Raw genomic sequence first — 25,840 nt, forward strand, 5'->3', positions numbered from 1 at the left:
CCAGGACAAAAGCTAGTAGATAATAAAACTATAAGCGCTGTAACTATTCGGGAATTTACTTAAAAATATAATTTGAAATGGTATTGTGTTTAATATTGTCTTCGGTTACCGCGATAGTTACTCATGAAATAAAACTATGGAAACGGATTATATCGCGTATCACAAACCTCAGGAATTGTGACATCTTCTTTATAGGCTTGAAATAAGTTTTAATAGAAGACCGTTTCAAGATAACTTAAATAAAGAAGATGGCTTTACCGGCTTGGGATCCAGTAGTAGTACATCTGATAACGGAACAAGCACGACGAAGGCTGTAAAGCATTTGTGTTGTATGGTGTTGGACATTGCAGTTTGTTTGTGTCAATTTTGTGTAGATTTTTAACATAGTAATTGTAATTTCTTTGAAAATTGTATACCTAGCTTATTAACAGTGTGTGAACCTGCCTTAAAAATCTATATTACTTATGGTCATGGTTCATACCTTTTGCACATTGTAATTTTTCATCACTCATCAGTCACATGCTGTAAAGTGTTCGAAACGTCGGGATGAATTGCAAATTCATTATATGCGATAAAATCCGTTTCCATAGTTTTATTTCATTGTATTGTGTTCTTTGACAATTTAATAGCACGATACCATGAATATTTGAATAAGTAGATGTAAGAGAAAAAGATGAGATTTTTTTTAAATGAAATTCAACTATCATTCACATGCAATCAACCGAGATGATCCCTTTAAACAATCACAGTAACGCATCTAGCCTATCCTATATACAGCTACGTGTAAACACGTCATGTCACGTTGATTTCCTCGTCACTGGCGCTGTCACTGTCAAAGTCCTCGCCTTCGTCCATTGGCTGGAAAGGCTCGCGGTAAAACGGGGCGGCCATTTTGTCTTCGTAACCTGCAGAGAAAGATCGTTTTAAAGAACGGAAATATTTCATCTCTAAACTTCACCTTTTCCCATTATGAGTTTTCACATTACCCTATCCGGTATTGGATTTAGGACCGATATCTCATACATTCAAGCCACCATCTTGGATTTTTGCCTTTGAAATCTTGTCCTTTGAAATCGCCATGTGAAATTTCATTAGAACTATTTTTCTTCATACTATACTGAACAGTCACCGTATATGTACATCAGAATAACAGAGCCCTCTTGACAAATCATAATAATAATAAATAATAGTGGCTTAACAGCCACTGGGCAGAAAGCGGTGTACACCTCTCGACACCCTTGAGTTCTCACACCGGTGTTGCCCTTGAGCCATCTTGGATGTCGCTTTTTGTGGGGGCCCATCTTGTGGGGACGAGTCACCGTCTGCCGGAAATAAAATTGGATACCGTTTTATTAGGCAGGCGTCCGGTTTTTTATCCATAGCCCAGTATTTAGTCCATCACTTTCATCAAACTAGACCAGTTCATTTTAGATTCCATTAACTCTCAAATAGTCCTTACACCCTGGCGGGTGTTGCCTCTGCGTGTGTCCCATGATACGGGCAAGGGCAACATCCGCTCGGTGTACCCCTTACATTTCATTAAAGTGTCGAAAGGGCCTCTACGTGTTGGCTTCGGCCCCGCGCACGCCTCCCAAAGGTCCGGAATACCATTGTTCCGAGATGGGAAAGACATACAAATAAATAATAAGACTATATACCTCTAAACATTGGAGACATCTCCTGTTTATCGGTCGATGCAGATTATTCTTCCTCTTTTACTTCAAGTAAGAATAAGAGTGCCTTAAAGATACCATCAATTTGCTACCTTCGTCGTCTTTGAGAACTGTCAAAGCCATAAAAACAAAAGACAAATTACCTCTAAATTCCCCAGAAGTGCTGGCAAACATCTTCTTCTCCTCATCTTCAGGAACCGGAGACATTTTCTGCTTATCCGCCTCAGCATCAGACAAGTCCGGGTGAGGGTTGTTCTTGTTCGGCAGAGTCTGCTCTCGGGATCCACCGGACGCGAGTAACTCCCGTTCTTTCGAGTTGCGCCACTTCATGCGACGATTTTGGAACCAGATTTTGACCTGAGGAAAGAAAAAAAAAATAAAGTTGGTCATGGACATTGAATGGCCTTCAATAATTTTTGTATTATTAGGTATTTGAGATATTTTATAGACAATATTTGTTCGAAGATTATGGATTTACTTAATATTAGAAGAGACTACACGAGAAAAACTAAGAATAAAGTCAAGTTTATTTGTGTGTATAACCTAGAAATAGGCAATAAAATCAAAACACAGAACAGAAGAACGAGGTAAGTTTAAAATACCGTTATCGTTACATAGCTTCTATCTCTATCGTTCTTAAGAATTGGCGCTATAGAGTCCAGACTGAACTTTCGATTGGCGTCTAGCGTTGCATTGTCATTTTGGCTAGGCTGGCAGAAGTAATTGAGTAGGTTCGTGAGCTGCAAAAGGCATGGAGAATTTATCAATACTGAGGAGTGACGTCACGGTCAATTCATTTACTTTATATCTTTCTTTTTGACTTATTAAATAGAAATTATGTTAAAACATAACTACTGTCCATATTTTCTTTTAATTATGTGGTGTTTCGTGCACTGCATAAAATATTTATTTTATTTTAAGTATATGAAACTAGCCTATTTCGTAGCTCACTGTACCTATACCTAAGTATTACTTACTCTTAAATGTTTTTATTTACTAAACTTGTACCTAAATTCTATACGGGACGTTAAGAGATAAAAATCATGAACTATTTTTTTTTTCAAACCAAGACCGTTACTCATCACAACCAATCCATCTTTTCGGAAGTACGTATAACATGTCTTTTTAACGTCTTTATCAAAAACGCTAATGATATCCGGAAATCGATTATAAACGCGATTTCACGATCGTTCCAAATTTAAAACTGACAAATGGCGCAAAATGCGCAAATTTCAAATATCGAACATCTATCAATAACTGATTGGCTACGCCAATCGGCGTGCACTATTCGTCATTCGGAAATCAAATTTGTTTTTTTAACGATTTCGCGCCGTTTTCGATGAAAAAAGTTTGTCTATGGCGAAAGTGACGTGTGATTTAATAGTGTGCAGTGATGAATCATTGCGCGCGGGCGTGAAAGCATCTGCCCATGAATGAACCGCATTTCGACAATATCGCGATGATAGGGAGCGAACGACGATTGTCTATAAAATGATAATTGTCATTATTGAACATTGGAAGTGTGGAACGGTTACAAATAATAGATTTTTTTAATTTTTCTGTTTCCAGTGTGATGATAGAAATATCAAGCATGCTGTAGTTATGCTATAGTCCTTTGAAGTCAGAATAAGCTAACTTTGCAGCGATTATTAATGTCAGTGCATAGCGTCCCAGTATTATTTTAAACGTTAAACTTCTTTTAAATTAGTAGTAGTAGTAGTAGTAAACTCTTTATTGTACAATTAATAACAAAAAACACAGTAATTACAGTAAAGAACAGTACAAAGGCGAACTTATCCCTTTGAGGGATATCTTCCAAAAAATTATGAATTAATTTATGACTTTAAATTATGACGTTTACTTAACCTTTGATTAATACGACTATCTGGAGTAAGTACATTTTGTAAAACAATAAATATCAAAACTACAATACTAATTTAGCACAATACCTCAAATAAATAACATCTAACCCTAACAATATATTTTCCATTAAACTCGTATTTTTTTCTAAAAAACAACGACAATCCCGCCAAAACGTATTTCTTTTTCGGGGCACAGGCGACCACGCCTCTCAGCCATCAATAAACGCGCCGTCAAAAACACAATGCGTGGACACGGTGTTGTTCCAAAAAACTGTTAGAATTTTGCCATAGATTCGAATTTGGAAATGGGAATTCGATTTGCGTTAATGTGATTTTTTTAGCGGATTTTCGATAATGCGCACAGATGTCATTGATGGTGATTCTTGATTAATATATTTAGGTAAGTAGCTGTTTTTGAACGGGATTGTTATATCGATCGCAAGAAACGATTCAAGGATAGCCAAGGATTTTTTAAGAGGCTGTTCTAGTCATCTACAATAACGATGTTATAACAAGGTCATGAGTAAATTTTGAAATACTCTTTTCAGTACAGATGGTGTTTTTTTTACGCACTAGTGCGAGAAGTGGTTCATTATATAACAGGTCGAAACTTCGGAAGCTCATCTGTACTGAAAAACGTCGTACGATACACGTGCGAAAAGGAAATTCGCAACTCGTGTCGATTTAAAACACTCCCTTCGGTCGTGTTTTAATTTATCGCCACTCGTTTCGAACTTCCTTTTTTACGCACTTATATCGTAATGTACTATTTTTAACACTGAACACTTAACTTCACAGAAAACCCTCTAAGCCAGACCAGCCAAAATATATGAAGACTTTTATACAGATTTATAAGTGTTAACCTATTAGTGGAAAGTTCATTTAATTATGATCCACCTAAATGTACGATTTTTATAAATGAAATAAAACTGTTTGTTTTTGTTTTAATAGAAATAAAATATTCGCGGCTAATTTTTTTTTTAATTTGTCGCCTTTTCTACTGGCAGGATCGCTGTGGCAGAGTATACTAACTACTATAAATAGGTGTGTATTTTCATTAATGGAAGGGGTTATAATCAAATAACAACATTTTACACAATCCCAGCGCAATCCATCGAAAGTAGCCAGCGGCGACGAACAATTACTGAGCTGTCAGTAACACGCTTCTGTCAAATTGCAGTCAGTCCGACCCTTCACTGCCGATTTGTGTTCCTCCTTAGCCCCAATGTCCATTTAAAGGGACAGTTTGGAACATTCCGCACTAGTTACAAAATGTACTAAAAGTTTTTGCATTTCGATCAAGTCTCCGATTTTGATAAAAATTGGTAGGCTGATAGATCCATGATGTTGAGCAAGATCTACTAGGTTTCCCAAAATGTCATATGTTTATCATAGAAATATGATCATAAGCCTTTATTTATTTATTTATTTAAATAAATAAATAAATATTGGGGACACCTTACACAGATCAACTTAGCCCCAAACTAAGCAAAGCTTGTACTGTGGGTGCTAAGCGACGATATACATACTTAAATATTGTAGATAAATACATACTTATATATATATACATAGAAAACATCCATGACTCAGGAAAAAATATCAGTGCTCATCACACAAATAAATGCCCTTACCGGCATTCGAACCCAGGACCGCGGCTTAGCAGGCAGGGTCACTACCGACTGAGCCAGACCGGTCGGTAGTGACCGGTCGGTATTTATTTATTTGAAAACATATTTCAATGACATTACAGATAAATCCAATGCGTCATGAAATTTAAATAAAAAAAAACAGTAAATAAGAACATGAAAATAAAACAAACAATAAAAGTTTACAACTAAACAATTGATTTGGGCGATGACGTAACAGCGTGGCTCCGTTGCGTCGTTTGCCCCGGTGTAGGATTCGGCTTTTTTCTCAAGGTGAAGAAAAAGGACGGCATGTTGTCTATGATCATATTTCTATGATAAACATAAATTATAGTGGACTATCGGCCTTAGTATAGTTTCATTCAAGCTGAAATTTTCTACTGTTTTATATCCAATAAAATGTTTGCCTCCTTATGCATCTTACATATTAATGAGCTAAACTTTGGCAATATTTTGCGAGCTCAAGTTCTTTCATCGTTAGAACTTTTAGTTTCGCAGCTTATTTCAATATTCAATGAGTTCGACATTATAATAATTATAACATTTTAAGTTTTAGTTCCGAAATAAAAAATCATTATAAATATCAAACCCTCCAGTTATGTCAATAAATAAATTGATATTTTTGTTAAAACTACGGCGGTGGCACACAAGCATGCGCTCGTCATATCTGTAAGCAGTCTCCGTATCCCATGGACGTCTACAACTCTAGAGATGCGCGTTGCCGATCTTCAAAAAACCTGTCAATTATTTTTCGAAGACCCCTTTTATACTATAGATCGAGATAATTTCTAAACTCTTAAAGTTTTTATTTACATATATGGGAGTCATGTTTTATTTATTTAAACTTTGCACAATATAAAAAACCGGCCAAGTGCGAGTCGGACTCGCGCACCGAGGGTTCCGTACAAACCTGCAAGGTTTACAAAGTTCGTTCATTACGACAATCGAGTCATAATATATATTTTGTAATGTAACTAAAAATTTAAGGTTTTCTGAATTTTTCCTTTATGTGTGCTATAAAACGTTGCTTCATGCCAAATTTCAAGATTCTAGGTCGACTGGAAGTACCCTTTAGGTTTTGATTCCCTTGCGAGTACTTGCGAGTTTCAAAATATGCAGCTTAAATTGCTGTTTCTTTTGATTGCGTTGACATAGAAGTTTGATTTTGTTACAGCTTAAAGGTATTATAGACCTGAGTATTTGGTATGAATTTCAATTTAATACCTCTACGCGTTTATGAGGAAATGGGTAGTAAGGTTAAAATTATTAAAAAAAAATATATTATGTGATGTAACTAAAAATTTATGGTTTTCGTAATTTTTCCTTTATCTATGCTATAAGACGTTGCTTCGTACCAAATTTCAAGATTCTGAGTTCACGGGAAGCACCCTGTAGGTTTTGATTCCCTTGCAAGTGTCGAAAATTTGCGGCATAAACGGCTCTATCTTTTGATTGCGTTGGCTTAGAAGTTTGATTTTTTCACAGCTTCAAGGGACAGTAGACCTGAGTAATTGATATAAATTTCAGCTTCATACCTCCACGCGTTCCTGAGAAAAAGGGTCTTGACAGACGGACGGACGGACAGACGGACAACAAAGTGATCCTATAAGGGTTCCGTTTTTTCCTTTTGAGGTACGGAACCCTAAAAAGTACAAATGGCGGACTTAATGCCAGATGGCATTCTCTACCAGTCATGTTTTGATTACTTAGACACAATTAAAATGACAAATAAACAAGAGTATAATTGTCTTTTAGGCAATAACAATACGTAAGCTAAATGTTAGATAAAAAATGTGTAACTGTGTTTGCAAGTCGTCTCAATGGCAAATATTACCATTTGAATAAAAGTCAACCCTAATCACCGAAGGGTTACGCAAATAAAACTATTTAAATTTAAACGATTGTACACATACAATTACACCACGAATTTGAATGCCAAAATTAAAAAAAATAAACTATTTGTCTATGGAACGCAAACAAAACATGGCCGACTGTCAATCACGATGCAAAAACGCCAAAAAACCGCGGCAAAATAAATAAATTCAACATTCGAAATTGGAACGCCGTGAATGTAAACAGGCCCCGTTTGAATATTCATTCCAAATATGAATATTTCAAATTTCGAACAGACCGTCCGAAAATTAGATTCATTGGTTACGTGGACTGTGACGGAATCTCGTGTTTATTGGCATGAATTTAATGCCTATTTTGCAGTGCGTATTTCGCAGCATAGATTATAGGAAGTGCCCACAGATGGCGTAATTCTATACAGGTAGAGATAACCCGTTATAGATGAAAACTTGCGCTATTGAGGACAAAAGTCTGAAGTAAAGACGGAATTATTTAAATTAATTAAAATTAATCAGGATCATAGTGTTGTGTTCCTGCCGGTGAGTAAGGCTGCCAGAGCTCAACGAGGGTGCGGTGTGCTGATGACGGGAGGACTTACGGAACTAACTTGTTCCGTCTATTGTCCGTCGTCCGTCGGCAACCCGAACCCTCCTTAGAACTTGTACACTCCTTTTTGCTGTGTACTTAACACAGCAAAAGGGAGTGTACAAGTTTCTAATGGGGTGGCAACGCGCATGTGACACTATTTGAGTTGCATGCGTCCATAGGTTACGGTGACCGCTTTACATCAGGCGGGCCGTATGCTTGTTTGCCACCGACGTAGTATTAAAAAAAAAAAGGATTAGGTAAAGTTAAGAATGACTAATATCTACAAAAATAAATAGTGTTATTGTTGGAGTTTCCGTCAAGCTCTAATTTTCGTCCACGTGACGAAATTTGAATTCACTTTCTTTGCCGTACTTTTTCTATGTAGGTAAATGCCGTTAGGGATATAGATATTTTAGGGAATTTTGCACCCTTTCAAAAACGTTAATTTTTAACCCCCGACGACGGGGTGTTATAAGTTTGACGTGTCTCTTTATCTGTCTGTGACGTCGTAGCTTTTAAACGAATGGACCGATTAAGATTTCGTTTTTTTTTGTTTGAAAGCTGACTTAGTTGGGAGTGTTCTTAAGCTATGTTTCATGAAAATCGGTCCAATATGTAGGGTTTTTTTTCAAAATCTTAATTTTTAATTGTTAAATGTGCTTGTATTGCTACGTTTACCATGAATAGATGATTTGTTTTGTATTGTATCAAAGATAGTTGCGGATAGACATTTTTGTACCGTTGATCGTAGACCGAGCGTAGACCCGTCGACTTATAATCAATTACATCTGACCGCGCGACAACGCACGCTGCAGCTGACGCGAGCCCTTTTTGGGGTCCCGAGGGTCCCACACAACTATTAGTGTATGTTTAGTATACTTGAGAGTAGTTATAGTTAATATAGTGTTAATTGCAAGATAAGTGCGTCATTTTGAAAAATCGCGTTAAGTTACACGAACAAAATATCTGAACAGTATGTACTATACACCCTGTTTTTATTGAATTCAATTTAATTTTTTTTTTGCTAATTTTACTAAAAGTGATATACAAGTTAGGTTAAGTTACCTAACGACGTGTCGAATTTAATGGAAAACAAAAAAAACACGTATTAAGCACGTATTATTAGAGTCGTGTTCAAATATTTTTCACCACACCGACTGGTAAATTCTCTCTTTGCTATTCGAAAACAGATAGCAAAATTGCATTTTATCCACAAGAGCGCAAAGTAATGTCATACAAATTTTAACTTGATGTCTTAAGCTGGCTGGTAGATTTTACCTATAAATGATGATTTTGAATCACAAATATTGAAAAAAATTGATGGAATTGAGTTAGTTTGATGTTTTATAGTCAGTATTTTGTTCGTGTTGGTGTGGTGAAAAATTTTGTGTTTCACTCGGTGACAAAGTCTGTTTAACCTTCGTATCTTGAAATCCTCGCAACGCTCAAGATTCCACTTTTTGAAATACCAAAGAATATCCTTTTCCGATAAATACATTACAAAGTCAATATTTTGGTTGTACCCGATATCGGTGAATTCTCGATACGTCCCCTCTCTAAAAGGGGACGTTTGGAATTAGTCATTGATGCAATACAGCTTTTGTCTCAATTTCTATCAAATTATCGCCTTTAGAACATACATACATACATACATTCATACAATCACGCCTGCCTCCCATGAAGGGGTAGTAACTAAAGTTTCAGTGCCACTCTTGGCAAATAAGGGGTAGAAAGAAAACGAAACTGTGACATTGCAGTGACAGGTTGCCAGCCTCTCGCCTACGCCACAATTTAACCCATATCCCACAGTCGCCTTCTACGACACCCACGGGAAGAAAGGGGGTGGTGAAATTCTTAACCCGTCACCGCACGGGTCAGCTTTTAGAAGCGGAATGAAAAAAGGTTTTTTTGCTTGTTTTAACTAAAAGCAAATGTATATTTATCTACTTAATACTTTTAGAATAATGTGACTTTCGTATGGTATTCAAACAATACTTCTAAGATGTGAGTAGGATGTCACTGCAATATGATTCATATAATACCGATCTGACAGAATCACAAGTCAAGAAAAGCTATTTTTATATGATATAAATGATATAATATATCCAATGCATATCGCGTCTAGATCTAATATTTGACGTATAGTACAGTTCGAATTGGACCAGAATTCTTAACAACATAAACGAACCTAAGAAGATCCGTCAATATTTATTTTGTATCAGATATCGATGAAATGTCGTTGTGCCTTTCCATCAGAAAAGGATCTATACGGTTCGTGAACGAAACTGCTATAAATAAATATTATAAGACATTCTTACACGCATTGGCTGAGTCCCACGGTAAGCTCAAGAAGGCTTGTGTTGTGGGTACTCAGACAACGATATATATAATATATAAATACTTATATACATAGGAAACATCCATGACTCAGGAACAAATATCTGTGCTCATCACACAAATAAATGCCCTTACCGGGATTCGAACCCGGGACCGCGGCGTAGCAGGCAGGGTCACTACGCTCTAGACCAGACTGGTCGTCAAACCTCTTTATCGGAATTTCTGTTTTTCTGAATTTCAGATGGAATGGACCCTAGGACCCTACACGGTCAATGGTCCATAATGTTATTACTTTTTCCCCTCACTAGCTCGGAAACACGTGTTTTGTCCTTTAATACCAGCGGGTAAAAACGCATTTTATCCACTAGTGGGTAAAGTAATTTGACCTTGATAAAGTCAAATTAACTGCTTTAAAATTGATAAAAGTAGGTGAATCTAGTAATAAAGATGATTTACCACCTGTGGAACTACTGGAAGCAGTGATAAACACCTTTTTTTTTGCGTTTTAGTTTCCTCGCTACAGTGAAGGGAAAAGTTTTGTGTTCCACTCGGGTGCAAATGTATTTTACTTCTCGTGTGTTAAAAAACTCGCAAGTTCAGGATTCTATTCTCGAACCACTCGCTTCGCTCGTGGTTCAACTATAAAATCCTTTCACTTGCTCGTTTTTCAATTCCACACTCGGCGTTAAAATACAACTTTGCCCCCTTGTATAACAAATAACTATTATTCCTTGTTAATAACTATTTGTGAGTGTACACGGGAAAACGTCCCACTTTGTCGATTGCTATAAAGCCGCTTTGTCAGTTTACATACATACATACAATCACGCCTGTATCCCATGAAGGGGTAGGCAGAGCACATGAAACTACTCAAGTTTCAGTGCCACTCGTGGCAAATAAGGGATTGAAAGAAAACGAAACTGTGACATTGCAGTGACAGGTTGCCAGCCTCTCGCCTACGCCACAATTTAACCCATATCCCACAGTCGCCTTCTACGACACCAACGGGAAGAAAGGGGGTGGTGAAATTCTTAACCCGTCACCACACGGGCACACCTCGGACACTGGCGATCAAATATATGAAAGAGGCGTGTTCCTGACACACATTCTAAGCTGTGTAGGTGAACGCGTACCATGCTTGTATGAGTGAGATATGACAGGTCGACTGTTCGCGTTTTTGACAGGCGGTAACTGTGAGGTAACCGAGAGGGGGTGGGCGGCGCTTCCAGCGGGGAGCGGGAGTGGCCATACTGTACGATAGTACTCTTTATTATACTGTGACACGGGTCAGCCTTTAGAAGCGGAATGAAAAAAGGTTTTTTTGCTTGTTTTAACTAAAAGCAAATGTATATTTATCTACTTAATAGTTTTAGCATAATGTGACTTTCGTATGGTATTCGAACAATACTTCTAAGATGTGAGTAGGATGTCACTGCAATATGATTCATATAATACCGATCTGACAGAATCACAAGTCAAGAAAAGCTATTTTTATATGATATAAATGATATAATATATCCAATGCATATCGCGTCTAGATCTAATATTCGACGTATGGCACAGTTCGAATTGGAACATAATTCTTAGCAACATAAACGAACCTAAGAAGATCCGTCAATATTTATTTTGTATCAGATATCGATGAAATGTTGTTGTGCCTTTCCATCAGAGAAAAGGATCTATACGGTTCGTGAACGAACCTGTTATAAATAAATACATATTATAGGACATTCTTACACAGATTGACTGAGGCCCACGGTAAGCTCAAGAAGGCTTGTATTGTGGGTACTCAGACAACGATATATATAATATACAAATATATAATATAATATGCATAGAAAACATCCATGACTCGGGAACAAATATTTGTGCTCATCACACAAATAAATGCCCTTACCGGGATTCGAACCCGGGACCGCGGCGTAGCAGGCAGGGTCACTACGCTCTAGGCCAGACTGGTCGTCAAACCTCTTTATCGGAATTTCTGTTTTTCTGAATTTCAGATGGAATGGACCCTAGGACCCGGTCAATGGTCCATAATGTTATTACTTTTATTTCTTGTAAATAACTATTTGTGAGTGTACACGGTAAAACGTCCCACTTTGTCGATTGCTATAAAGCCGCTTTGTCAGTTTATTCATATAAATATATAAGTAAATCTCACCTTAATCGTAACCGACGTTTTACTAAACGCACTCACTTGTATCTAGAGAAAGAAGAAAGTTACTGAATTCATAATTTTAGAACAAAACGGGACTTAATCGCTTTACGCGATTAAGTCCCGTTTTGTTCTAAAATTATGAGTGCAAATCGTGTTAGTCTAAATCAATAAGTTACTGAATTGTCTAAATGAGCCTTTATTGCAAATGGATCATGGGGACCCTTCTGTGATTGAACGCCACATGTCCCCTAGCAGGGGAGACGCTTATTAATTACCGATGTGATACGGCTTTTGTCGTCAATCTGTATCAAATTATCGCCTTAGAGGGGATAACGGGATATATTGTTTTAATCAAGGGCAAAAACGGGAAAATATCATACGAAAACTACTAAATAAATATGTGTTTACAACATTGCCCATTCAATATACCTTTGCTTCTCGCGTTACACTTCAAAATAACTCACATTAATCGTACAAATTGCAGATTAAACTAAAACGTATCTGTAACAATTTATTTTTAATATTTAGCAAATTACTAAACTTTGACAAAGGCTAAGTTGTAAAATTTTACGGTAAGGTGAGCTGGATCCAACTTTTACCGCATTTCGCCACTACTTTTAAAAAACTTGTATCTTCGTCTGTCAATGAAAAGAAAATTGTAGTAAGTATGTATGGAATACATATAGACTTACTGCGTTTTAACTTTGAGGAGAAGCATGAGATACGAGATTTTTTTAAAGTAGTGACGATTTATTATGTTATAAGGAGCAAAACCTTTTATGTGATCTTAATAAAAAAAAATAAGTGTCTCTATTTTCAACATCTGTAACAATTTATTTAGAAAAAAAAACAGAAAAATCTTTTTTTTCAGTATATCACTCCGTTTAAGAGTAGAAAATCCTCAAGTCCTTCCGTCCCATAATGAATATTCCTGCACACTTCCCCTTAAGGGTCGCAGCCACAACTCCCCTCACCGATTAGGGCTAATCTGGAGGCATGAAGTAAAAATCACCCTTCAGGGTCCCGAGCAGAGTTAGAGAGGGACAGAATTGCCAAAATAATATTAAAATTATTACAATGGAATACTCTTTGTATTATTTTAGTATTTGTACTATCAGATGCAAAAGTTAATGGCGAATTTATCAATGAATTTATTCATAATTTCTCCATGTACTGTTGCAGCTGATAGTACCTACCCTAATATCAGGACATTGCAAAGAAGATTCTTTAAGAGCACACTAATTTAAGTGATATTTAAATAAGCCTACTTTGCTCCAATGGGTCAGGGTAGTTAGACCACAAGAGTTTCTATACAAGAACAGTATAAAATTAACTCATTTAAGTGAATGTTATGAATTGCTACATTACGGTATTTATTTCAATCAAATTGAAAACGTTATAAATACTACAGTAGGTAAATATTGACAATTTACCTGATTAAAAATTTTTGGTGACTATATTACTGAAGGTGTGAAGTAAAATATTGTAGTCAAATATAAAAAAAAACTATAGATCTATGAAAAATAAGAAATGGGCCCACGTTGGGCGCCACTGTACGATAGACGTTTTAAGTAACTAACATAACCATAATATTTAAATTTTGAAAAATGGCGGAGGACATAGTGGATCGATTTCCAAACATGGCTAATAATGCTCCCGACTAATTCAGCTTTCAAAAACAACTAAATCTAAATTGGTTCATCCGTTTGAAAGCTATGATGCCACAGACAGATACCTACATATACATACACACACAAACAGACAGATAGACTGACACGTAACTTATAACACCCCGTCGTTTTAAAAAGCAGACGTAGTGAAATATAAACTATAGGTTAATAAAACCAGGGATCCATATTATGGCCCCACGTTGGGCGCCAAATATATGTTTATTTTTTTTATTAAAAAAACTATGAAATACAGAGTCACCATATAAATATATATTTAATTTTACTCATTTAACCTCGAAACTTAAACACACGACTCCATATAAAAACACAATATATTACCGGCCTGTCTGCCCGTCGCGAGCGCTCCCTATAATTATTTCACGTCAAATGCAACCGGCAAGACGGTTCCCTCGCACGATTGCGATCGCGTAGCGAATACTGGCGAATTCTACAAACCAGAACGTCAATTTTAATTGAAATGTTTTGTATGTTTTGAAGTGGTTTTGATATCTTGACGATTTTCGACTTTTCTTGATTTTGCACATGGGTTAAATTGTGGCGTAAGCGAGAGGCGGGCCTGTCACTGCAATGTCACAATTTGGATTTCTTTCAACCCCTTTTTGCCAAGAGTGGCACTGAAACTTAGTATTCATGTGGACCCCTTTATGGGATACAGTCGTGATTATATATATGTATGTATGTATGTAGATTTCGCATTCATCTGTGGATTATTTCAGAATAGTGTTTTTTTTATATAAATGGGCTTACTCTTGGCCACAGACTAGCCAAAGGCAAAGACGTGGCCTACGATGGAGTGAGCTCGCCCAGAAGATGCCTGTTCACTCTTGATTTGAAGGTTGCCGGGTTATATGAGCTCGGAAATATAGCCGCCGGCAAGGAATTCCACTCCTTGGCAGTGCGTATAAGAAAAGAAGAAGCAAAGCGCCCGACAGTGACACATCGCCATTCATCTCTGCTCAACAAGGAAATATTGACGCTGAGTAACAATGTTACTTATCAACCCAGAAATAAGCATATAATTGTCAGTGTCAATTGTCAATGTCACTGTGGTGTAATAGTCCACGGGATCTCTGTCACTGTCAGCGTGGTGACACAATATTCTAACAGATGGCGTTAACAGGTTAAAAACTACATCGCGCTTGGGGTACGCTCCAGGGTACAGTTACCATCAGATATATCTAAGCGGCCGGGGCGTGCAAAAATATCTGAACACGCCTTATCGCCTTGACAATAGAGGTGTGTTCAGATATTTGTGAGCACCTTGACCGCTCCGATATTTCTGATGGCGACTGTACATAGCCAAGTGCACAAACGCTTATTAAATACTAATGGGCCTTTTTTTCAAATTTGTCCACCCCAATTTTTTTTAGATTTGGAAATTTTTATGTGTTTTCCACTCAGAATCGCGAGCTCTTTCAATGCTAATAGGAGAAAAAAAGTTTTTTTAAAATTTTATTATAAATGGGCTTACTCTTGACCACAGACTAGCCAAAGGCAAAGACGTGGCCTATGATGGAGTGAGCTCGCCCAGAAGATGCCTGTTCACTCTTGATTTGTTCACTCTTGAGTGGCCCTAAATATCGCTTTTCAAAGGTAAGCTATCTCTATCGTTCTTCCGTACCTATTAGCATGACAGAGCCCGCATTTCGATCGGCGTCTAAGTAGCGTCAACCGATTGTCATTTCGGCTAGAGGACACATACCACCATTTTAAGGATTAAGTACCTAGCATTTATTTATATTACATTTTTTTTATAATGAAATGAAATGAAATGATTGAAATGAAATGAAATGATTTATTTATGCATGTGGAGAATGGGTTACATATTAGGTTATATTTGCTACTCAAGTAGTCTCACCAAACTCTACCTTTACAGGCGTACTATACATTTTAAGACGATACACACAATTCACACTATAATTATAATACCAATTTATATAACAAGTCAAAACTAAAACTAACCTTAATAAATAGAATCTAAACTGAAACTAATGAAGACATGCGTCTTAACAGGTAGCTTGAATTTAAGGAATTTTTACACGACGCGTACCTAAGCGAGTCTTATGTCGCGTAAGCAAGGTGAACGCGCGCCCTCGTTCGATTTACAAATTAAACTGAGATAATCTGTAATGTTGGCCAAACTGTGGGGGAATTTAATATGGCGCCTGAATCCGGATTTTATTTTTAAACGATTGCTTTTGAGTGCTTATTAGGGGATATCATTGGTTAAGGATATTATTTTATTAAATTATGCTTATAAAGCTTAGATTTTTTTTACATTTTCCTTCAAAATTCTTTTTTTTTTCGATAACAAAAAATATAAAAAAAATTGAGTTCTTTCTAACGATACGCCACTTGACCTAGTAACGAAATTTACTATTTGCTCTCCTTTTCATGTTGGCCATTTTCTACAGTTCATTAATAAATAAAAAAATAATGCTTTCAATAACAACTATTCCAAATTTCAAATCGATAGCATAATTGGACGTAGTTACGCAGAAACGTTCCAATCGTTCCAATCCATCTGAAATTGTCATTGAAATGAAAGACTTTTGTTTTTCATACAAGGTCTAAAACTAAATAGAATAGAATAGAAATCAAATCTAAATGAAAATTTCATGTGGAACGGAACGTTTCTGCGTAACTACGTCCAATTAGTTCTCGATATATTTACTCTTAATATGACAGACAGACCAGAGACGGACAGAGTCCCAACATAAGGGTTCCTTTTGTACCTTTTTGGTACGGAACCCTAAAAATGTTCTATTTCTACGCTTTTTCGCCAATCTGTCATCCTCCTGCGTTATCCCGGCATTTGCCACGGCTCATGGGAGCCTGGGGTCCGCTTTGACAACTAATCCCAAGATTTGGCGTAGGCACTAGTTTTACGAAAGCGACTGCTATCTGACCTTCCAACCCGAAGGGTAACTGGGTCTTATTGGGATTAGTCCGGTTTCCTCACGATGTTTCCCTTCACCGTAAAGCGACTGGCAAATATCAAATGACATTTCTCACATAAGTCCCGAAAAACTCATTGGTACGAGCCGGGGATCGAACCCGCGACCTCCGGATTGAAGGTCGCACGCTTACCGCTAGGCCACCAGCGCTTCTTCCACCACAAACCACATATCGAGATTTTACTGGTGAAACCCGATAAGTTGAGCAAACTGGTTTTTGAAATTCCAACTATGTGCAAATTCTACAATGTTCTTATTTAAAAGAATAACCTAACCACAAAATTAAAATTTTGTAAAAACCTCCGACTTCGGCATAGTAGACCGATTTTTATGAAACATGGCTAAGAACACTCCCGACTAACTTAGCTTTCAGACAAAAAAAAACTAAATCTAAATCGGTTCATCCGTCCGGAGCTACATGCCACAGACAGACACACACAGACAGACAGACAAACACGTCAAACTTATAACAGCCCGTCGTTTTGGCGTCGGGAGTTAAAAATGTTCTCAATTTATCGGGTTTCATATATGTGATATGTTCTAATGAACACAAGTTAAATTATAATCTATTGAAAATCAACTTGTGCTGTCTTAAAGTAGTCACACTACTATGTATATAAATTAAAACCGAAATAAATTACACATATGAAAGAAAAAGTGACCAAGTCCTCTGGTGCCTGAGGCTGGAATCGAACCAGCGTACTCTCCAATCGCGGGAGATGCCTCTTTATCCGCTCGGCCACCCAGGTCACAGCTGTCGAGGTCGAAATTATCTCTCATATGAGTAATCTATACAAGGACTCGTAGCGCCCTCTGTTCATCCCTAGGATAGAACGGTATGGTTCTTGCAGAGGACTTGGTCACTTTTTAGGGTTCCGTAGTCAACTAAGGAACCCTTATAGTTTCGACATGTCTGTCTGTCCGTCCGTCCGTCCGTCCGTCCGTCCGTCCGTCCGTCCGCGGATAATCTCAGTAACCGTAAGCACTAGAAAGCTGAAATTTGGTACCAATATGTATATAAATCACGCCAACAAAGTGCAAAAATAAAAAGTGGAAAAAGATGTTTTATTAGGGTACCCCCGCTACATGTAAAGTGGGGGCTGATATTTTTTTTCATTCCAACCCCAACGTGTGATATATTGTTGGATAGGTATTAAAAAATGAATAAGGGTTTACTAAGATCGTTTTTTGATAATATTAATATTTTCGGAAATAATCGCTCCTAAAGGAAAAAAAAGTCCGTCCCCCCCGCTCTAACTTTTGAACCATATGTTTAAAAAATGTGAAAAAAATCACAAAAGTAGAACTTTATAAAGAATTTCTAGGAAAATTGTTTTGAACTTGATAGGTTCAGTACTTTTTGAGAAAAATACGAAAAACTACGGAACCCTACACTGAGCGTGGCCCGACACGCTCTTGGCCGGTTTTTTAATTTCCAAACACAGATAATTGTGACATAACATCCAGGTATTTAGCCAATTAAAAAAAAACTATAAGGGGCTTTATAGACGTGCCGACTGCAACTGGTACGGGCCCTAGACAATATTTGATTTTGGGTGCGTTTGAATTTTTTTTTAACTTTTTGTTTTTTTATAAGCGTATACGGGGCATCAAAGGGGAACGAAAATTCGATTATTTTTGCGCTACGACGCACCGTTTAGGAGACACAGCCATCCAAAGTTACTATTTTCAGTAGACTTTATTTATTTCATACCATGTTTGAGAAAAGCACTATACATACCTCGGCGGGAAATGGGGTTGCCCGCCTCAGACCTATCCGGCCTCTGTAGTAATGTACTATTGTACACTAATAGAACTTCCATTTTAGCTTTGAGCACGTTCATTAAACCCCGAGCGAACTAGGGTTTTATGAGGAGCATTAAACTCGAACACACTGCGCCTTTGCTTTGTCTCTTTGAAGTGCCGATTAATTTGCGAACCAATTAAGATTATTCGAGAACAGAACGACGTATTTATACACCGTGTTTCTGTGGAACTACCATAACTTTTATATTCAGAGTTTAATGCTGATTCTATTGATCTACTCTTCTATATCTATATAAATGTAAGTAGGTATCTGATTAAATTTTGAATGTGTTACTATGTAATCTTCTAATAACCTAACCACAAAATTAAAATTAAAAAAAAAAAACCCCGACCGCGACATAGTGGACTGATTTTCATAAAACATGGCTAAGAACACTCCCGACTAACTCAGTTTTCAAACAAAAACTAAATCGAAAGCGGTTCATCCGTTCGGGAGCTACGATGCCACAGACAGACACACAGATAGACAGACACATACACAGACAGACATGTCAAACCACGTCAAACTTATAACACCCCGTCGTTTTTGCGTCGGGGGTTAAAAATGGATAACACTACGACATTTCCATTTCTTTTATGTCTACTATTTTCACGAGTTTAGTTGATATCTAAAATCCGATTAAATGAATTTGTTGATCACTTACAAATATTTCATATATTGATGATTTTAAGACATGTAACCGGTCGGTCGTGCATGTGTTAGCTACTCCATAAGGAATGCAGTTACTTAGGTATCTGCGGATCCCTTTCTTTGACATAATGATCAAAAGTCATAATGTTGCCAGAAAAATTGCCAGTCATAATTCTGAAACGGTTAACTCCTCATTTTTTCATTAAGGTCATCTACAGATTTGTTAGGTTAGGTTTGCTTTATGACAATCCTGAAAAGTTACGCGTTTCTGGGAAAAATCAAATTATGACTAACGAAAACGTGAACATAATGATACATTATGGCTTAAGAGTTTATGAGAACAATAGAGGCCCAGGTATCTAACCTATGAGGCGTATCTTTTCAAATTCTTAAGTGTCTAAGGTGTGTTCAAAATTTTTATTACCTTGGAGTTATTAATACACCAATAAAACACGCTGTATATCAGTACCTTACGCCATTTTGACTGTGTTTCTCAGAATTCGTCGCTTATGAGCTTAATTAATAGGTTTGTTTGAGGTTCGTTCGTGTGTTCACGGTTATAACAATAATACAAACTTACATTATTATTATTATAAATGTGAAAGTGTGTGTGTCTGTTTGTTTGTCCGTCTTTCACGGCAAAACGGAGCGACGAATTGTCGTGATTTTAAAGGGAAGATGGTTCAAGGGATGGAGAGTGACATAGGCACTTTTTGCCTCTTCCTTGGGTTTGACTCATATGCTCTGAGTTATCGGATTTTGACATAAACACGGCGTATATCACAATTCGTCGCTTATGAGCTAAATTAATAGGTTTATTTTGAGGTTTACTCGCGTGTTCGCGGTTATAACAATACATTATATTAGATTATATTGACAGAGAAGATATATTTGACAATTAAATGATGTTTTTGGTTATAAAATTCTAGGTAAATGGCACAAGAAAATAATTGAATATGAAATAATACCTAATTTGATTAAACAATATTCACTTAATGATAATCTACAAATTTTATCATGATGTTTTCATGAAAAAAAAAATGTTTTTAGCTTAGATAGAAATAAACATTGAAATTTATTTTACATGAAAAACCTAGAATCCGGCTATCAAGTTCTCCATTCTCTTCCGTTACTAAATGTATTTGCCTAGGCATATCACTAGCCATTTGCGGTAGCCAACTATAAAAAAAAAACTTTCATGTCAATAAAACGTATTATGTAAATGTGTAACCGCCCTAACCTCAACTTAATCTAAAACGGACCAAACGAATCCAAACAGGCAACTTAATAACTCGAAAACATTCAATAAACCGAAAACCTGCTTACGATCGCTCCATAACCATCAGAAATCGTAAAAAAAACACGCGGCCATGAAAAAAAACTCAAACGGGCGCGCGCCAATAGAAAAGCGGGAACATTTTATTCGATACAAATCGGCCAATAGAAACGGGGTGTAAGACGTCGTTCTAACGTTATAGCGGTCTCGTTCTAACTTGGGATACTTGTGTATATTGTTCTCTTTCGTAGAGGGTAAAGGCGTATTTTTGTCTTAAGAACGTTTGTATATTTTATTGTTATGTCACCGTTGGCGAGTTTTTTTTTATTATGTTGGGAATGCTTTTGGCGGGTGATTTTCCCGATTTGCCGTCAGATTTTGTTAATGCTCGGTTGGTGGAAAAAGAATGGAGTATTTTATTTGGGATTTCGATACGATGCGATTTTATTTGGCGTTTTGCGATGTTCAATATTGGACGTAATGTAAGATGGGAATATTATGTTAAGGTTATTGATAAGATAAAATTTTATTATTGATACTATAGAGACTTTTAGGATACTATAGAGAGATAAGTTTGTAATTGTACGATTTAAATAAATACTTACCTAATTTCTTAATTTAATTTAAACATTATGTTAAATACATCTTTTTGAGGTGGGCCTATTAATAGGTCAAAGTTTTTTTTAAATAGTTTATATGAGGCATATGAGTAGAGTAGACTATTAAACTTGATGAAAGCTAAGCAATCACTGTCGTCCATGGAAGCCTGAAATAACAAGGGCGTATCTGGCGTTCAAAGAAGGGCTATATGCTATTTCTAGAAGTTTTGAAAGAAGAAGAAATTAAAAACCGTAAAAATACTTATCGTTATGAACATTTACAGTTTTTACATTTTTGGAAAGTTTTTTTCGTGCTAAAAATAATATAGAATTGAATAGCGTGTAAAAACGCAGTCATAAAAATATCCAACGAATTTTAAAACGGAAATGAAAAGTGAAAACCGGTGACGGGCGGAAATAAACAACCCCCAGTCTTTTGTTTTTAATAGATACGTCAAAGGGGGGAAATCTCTGAGGTTATTTGGAGAAAAATCAAATTTTTAAATGATACCTTATTATGGAGTTGTTTTTGATTATATGTAGTTGATTTATTTCATTTAGGATTTAAAAATATATACAGAATGAGTTAGGATGCCTGCGACTTTCGATCTGGAGGTCGCGGGTTCGAACCCTGGCTTGTACCAATGAGTTTTTCGGAACTTATGTGCGAAATGTCATTTGATATTTGCCAGTCGCTTTTCGGTGGAGGAAAACATCGTGAGGAAACCGGACTAATTCCAACAGGGCCCAGTTACCCTTCGGGTTGGAAGGTCAGATGGCAGTCGCTATCGTAAAACTAGTGCCTACGCCAAACCTTGGGATTAGTTGTCAAAGCGGGCCCCAGGCTTCCATGAGCCGTGGCAAATGCCGGGATAACGCAAGGAATGATTTAGGAGAACAGAATCACCAAAGTGCATTAAAAAAGTGCTAAGAAAAAAGTTTTGTTGTAATATTAGCGAGATTAGAGTATTTTTCTTATATATAGTTATTTTTCACATTTCCAAATGTAATGTCGTATCGTTGTGAAACAGCCTAATTCGAACTTGTCAAAAATTAGCTCTTCAAATAAAACAGTCGATATATATCGTAACTAGATCTAATTTTAGACTTATGTGATATTCGAATCGGTCAGAAAGCCATTGTTACGGCGGCAGGTCTACGATTTGTATGTTTTTATTTGTGATTAAAGTAGTTTGTGTGTTTTTTTTGTAATTAACAAAGTAGAATGTTTTAACACACTTTTGAGCCTGTATTTATAGAGGCAAGGGGGGGAGCTGTTTTCCTACAAATCCATACTAATATTATAAATGGAAAAGTGTGTGTCTGTTTGTTTGTCCTTCTTTCTTTTTAGGTGGAGATAGTTGAAAGAATGCAGGGGGACATAGGTCACTTTTTATTTCTTTCTAACCCCCCTCTTCTCTAAAATGGGGGGAGGGAATTTGTATGGAAAATTCCGAATTTTTCGGAGTTAACGCGAGTGAAACTGCGGGTAAAAGCTAGTTGGACAATATTTGACATACATTTCACGACTCTGGACTTTCCGAACAGACTCTAATTTGACGTCAGACATGTTAAATATTGCTTAAATAGTAGGGAAATAGCTCACCCCCCCCCCCCCCCCCCCGACCTTTGATAAGCAGGTTGATGTTTTAGAATACCCTACCCGATAGCATCACGGAAAATGACATTCATTGTATAGAGAAAGTGAGATCACACAGCTAAAAACAAATAAAAACTTTTACGTGTGCTGGTAAAATTCTAAGACGACAAAAATTAGTGAACTTCAAACTTAGGGTGAACAGGCATCTTCTGGGCGAGCTCACTCCATCGTAGGCCATGTCTTTGCCTTTGGCTAGTCTGTGGTCAAGAGTAAGCCTATTTATAATTTAAAAAAAAAACTTGAAGTTAGCTACAAGGATAACTGTGTCTACGGGAAATAATACCAACAAATTTTATTTCACCTCTGCACTGATGCAAATGCACAAAATTCTAACCCGTCTTCGCCTGACTCTATTAAAAAGTTAAAAACAGCACGACACTCGATTGCTTTTAACGCCCCAAAAACGCCTCTGAAAAGGCCCAATAAGCCTTAATCAAACCTGGATCTAAATATCGCTCTCGGTAATTGTTTTAAACCTTTCGCCCCCATGGTGTGTACTTGACAGCCACCTCGAGGGTGCTTTTTTGTAACACCCTCCCCCTTATGGGGGTGAAATAACTGTATTTTTTGAAGGAGCGTTTTCACGGCGGTAAGTTGGTTGGTGTTTGAGTAATTGTTGTGTTTGAGTTTTGTGTTTTAATAGAGGCAAAGCGATTATGAGGGCAAGGTAGTTATTTAATTTAATATATACCTAACTTCGGATCCCTTGTTAATTATAATGATCGAAAGTCATAATTTAACGTTTGCTAGATTATCATTAGTCATAATTCTGAAACGGTTAACTTTTCAGGGTTTTCATTAAGGACATCTATAGTTAGGTTTATAGTTTATAAGTTAGGTTTGTTTTATGGCGATCCTGAAAAGTTACGCGTTTCTGAAAAAAAAAAAACAAATTATGACTAACGAAAATGTGGAAAATCGATACATTATGACTTAAGACTTTATCCTGGGAATCAATAGAGACCCACCTCTTTATTCTTTTGAGCTTTGACAAATAACTGTATTTTTTTAAGAAGCGTTTTGCAGCGTTAAGTTGGATGGTGTTTCTGTGTGTGTTTCAATTTTAAGTACCTATTGTATTATTTTACCATACCCCATATTTAATGACCATTCTAAATTATTTAGATTTTCTTTTCTTTAGTTTCAGTTCATTCATACGAGCACAGATGTAACAATATTGTGGTATGTTGACAGTGACATAAGAAATGCCAAACAGTGGTCTAGTTCATCACAGTGACATTTCTGTGATTTCTATGCCTATTTCTGGTTTGATAAGAAACATTATTTAGCGTTAATATTTCCTTATTGTAGTGTCACTGTCGGGTGACAAATGTCACTTTGGTGAAACATGCCATAGCTCACATCATTTTCAGCCAAGGTGTTCCTAATAGAATCCATTTTTTAAACCTAATATAAAAGTTACCTGGCTATCCTTAAGTCCCAGTTTCTCAGCTAATTTCTTCCTGTCCGGCTTGGAGATGTACTTCTGCACCTGGAACCTCTTCTCCAGCCCTTTGCGTTGCAGATCTGAGAAAACGGCGCGCCTCATCATCCCTCGTCGAGGTTTACCTGGGTGAGAATAATTTCAATTTCAATTTATTTAAACATAAGTTTAAACACACTCGTTTAGCTTTGGCTTCTAATAGACAATGCCTGTCACGTAGGTTACCAAATCATAAAAATGTTTCCACGATGATACGTGAAAAGTTTTAGGTAATTGTATTTCTAAGTTACTTAGCTTTTGAAGTACTTCTCTTGACCATGTGGCGCAATTATTTAACAGTTTAGATCAATATATTGATTTAAACTAACACAATTTTCGCTCCTATTATCAAATTGAAATGGGACTTAATCGCGTAAGACTTACGGTCAATTATAAAAGTAATTGTTTCGCGATTAAGTCCCGTTTCAATTGGAATAATATGAGTTTTGATTAAGTTAAGAAGGCATTAGAACGTTTGATGACATAACTTTTAATATTGAATTACTTATTTCTTTCCTCTTTTTTAACAAGTGTATCTGTCTGAAAACAGATAACTAAGCAAAACCTGCAGAACGCCAAACGTGGCCGAAACTGCAGCATATAAAACATTGTATTCTTATGGCTTTATGCATTAAACTCTTATAAACCTGAATTAGCTAATAAACGTTTGTCATTATCTGTCATGTTGAAGTGAGAAAGGTACAAAACACTTTAACTAACTTTCAGTAACTTTTTTATAAGGGCTTCTTGCACCACCCGTTTTTTTTTTTTTGCTTTGGCTTTTACTCCCTGCCACTTGCACAGGGTGAATTTGCCATCACCACCCGTTTAAACCAAGGTTAGTGGGCTGTCAACTGTCAAATTCCATATAAAATGAAGGCCTAACCTCGGGTTAAGTCTCCATTTTCGGTGTTGCAAGTGACCCTAACGGGGTTAGTATTCTTACCTCTCGAACTATGGGCCCAAGGGAAGGCTCCAGGCAGCGGGAAAACTTGTGTGTGCGCTTGCGACGGTCTCACTGTAACAAATATGGCGTCACTTGCAGTTGTAATTATTCAAATGTACGAGTAGCATTTAGGGCTGGCCAGCTACTTAGGTTTAATAGTTATTTGTTATACAAGAGTGCAAAGTTGTATTTTAACGCCGAGTGTGGAATTGAAATGAAATTGAATTAATTAAACAAGAGTATAACAAAAAACTTTTCCTCTCGCTATAGCGAGGAAACTACAACGGAAAAAATGCGTTTATCACTGCTTCCAGTAGTTCCATACATGGTAAATCATCTTTATTACTAGATTCACCTGCTTTTATCAATTTTATAGCAATTAATTTAACTTTATTCAAGGTCAAGTTACTTTACCCACTAGTGGATAAAATGCGTTTTTACCCACTGGTATTAAAGGACAAAACACGTGTTTCCGAGCTAGTGAGGGGAAATAGTTATTTGTTATACAAGGGGGCAAAGTTGTATTTTAACGCCGAGTGTGGAATTGAAAAACGAGCAAGTGAAAGGATTCTATAGTTGAACCACGAGCGAAGCGAGTGGTTCGAGAATAGAATCCTGAACTTGCGAGTTTTTTAACACACGAGAAGTAAAA

At 36.8% G+C, this 25,840-nt stretch overlaps 1 protein-coding gene across 2 annotated transcripts in view; it reads right to left on the bottom strand.

The window, feature by feature from the left end:
- Positions 1-541: 541 nt before the first annotated feature.
- Positions 542-25,840, bottom strand: part of LOC125240342 (homeobox protein DBX1-like) — a 47,849-nt gene continuing 22,550 nt past the window's right edge. For both annotated transcript variants that reach the window (XM_048148235.1, XM_048148236.1), the window contains exons 3-6: positions 25,189-25,260; positions 24,183-24,328; positions 1,817-2,030; positions 542-905 (exon numbers count right to left, since the gene is read on the bottom strand). In XM_048148235.1, coding sequence (XP_048004192.1) covers positions 793-905; positions 1,817-2,030; positions 24,183-24,328; positions 25,189-25,260 — 545 coding nt within the window. In that variant the 3' untranslated portion in view covers positions 542-792. The remainder of the gene's footprint in view (positions 906-1,816; positions 2,031-24,182; positions 24,329-25,188; positions 25,261-25,840) is intronic.

This window comes from Leguminivora glycinivorella, chromosome 27 (assembly GCF_023078275.1).
Source record: "Leguminivora glycinivorella isolate SPB_JAAS2020 chromosome 27, LegGlyc_1.1, whole genome shotgun sequence".
NCBI classification, from domain to species: Eukaryota; Metazoa; Arthropoda; class Insecta; order Lepidoptera; family Tortricidae; genus Leguminivora; species Leguminivora glycinivorella.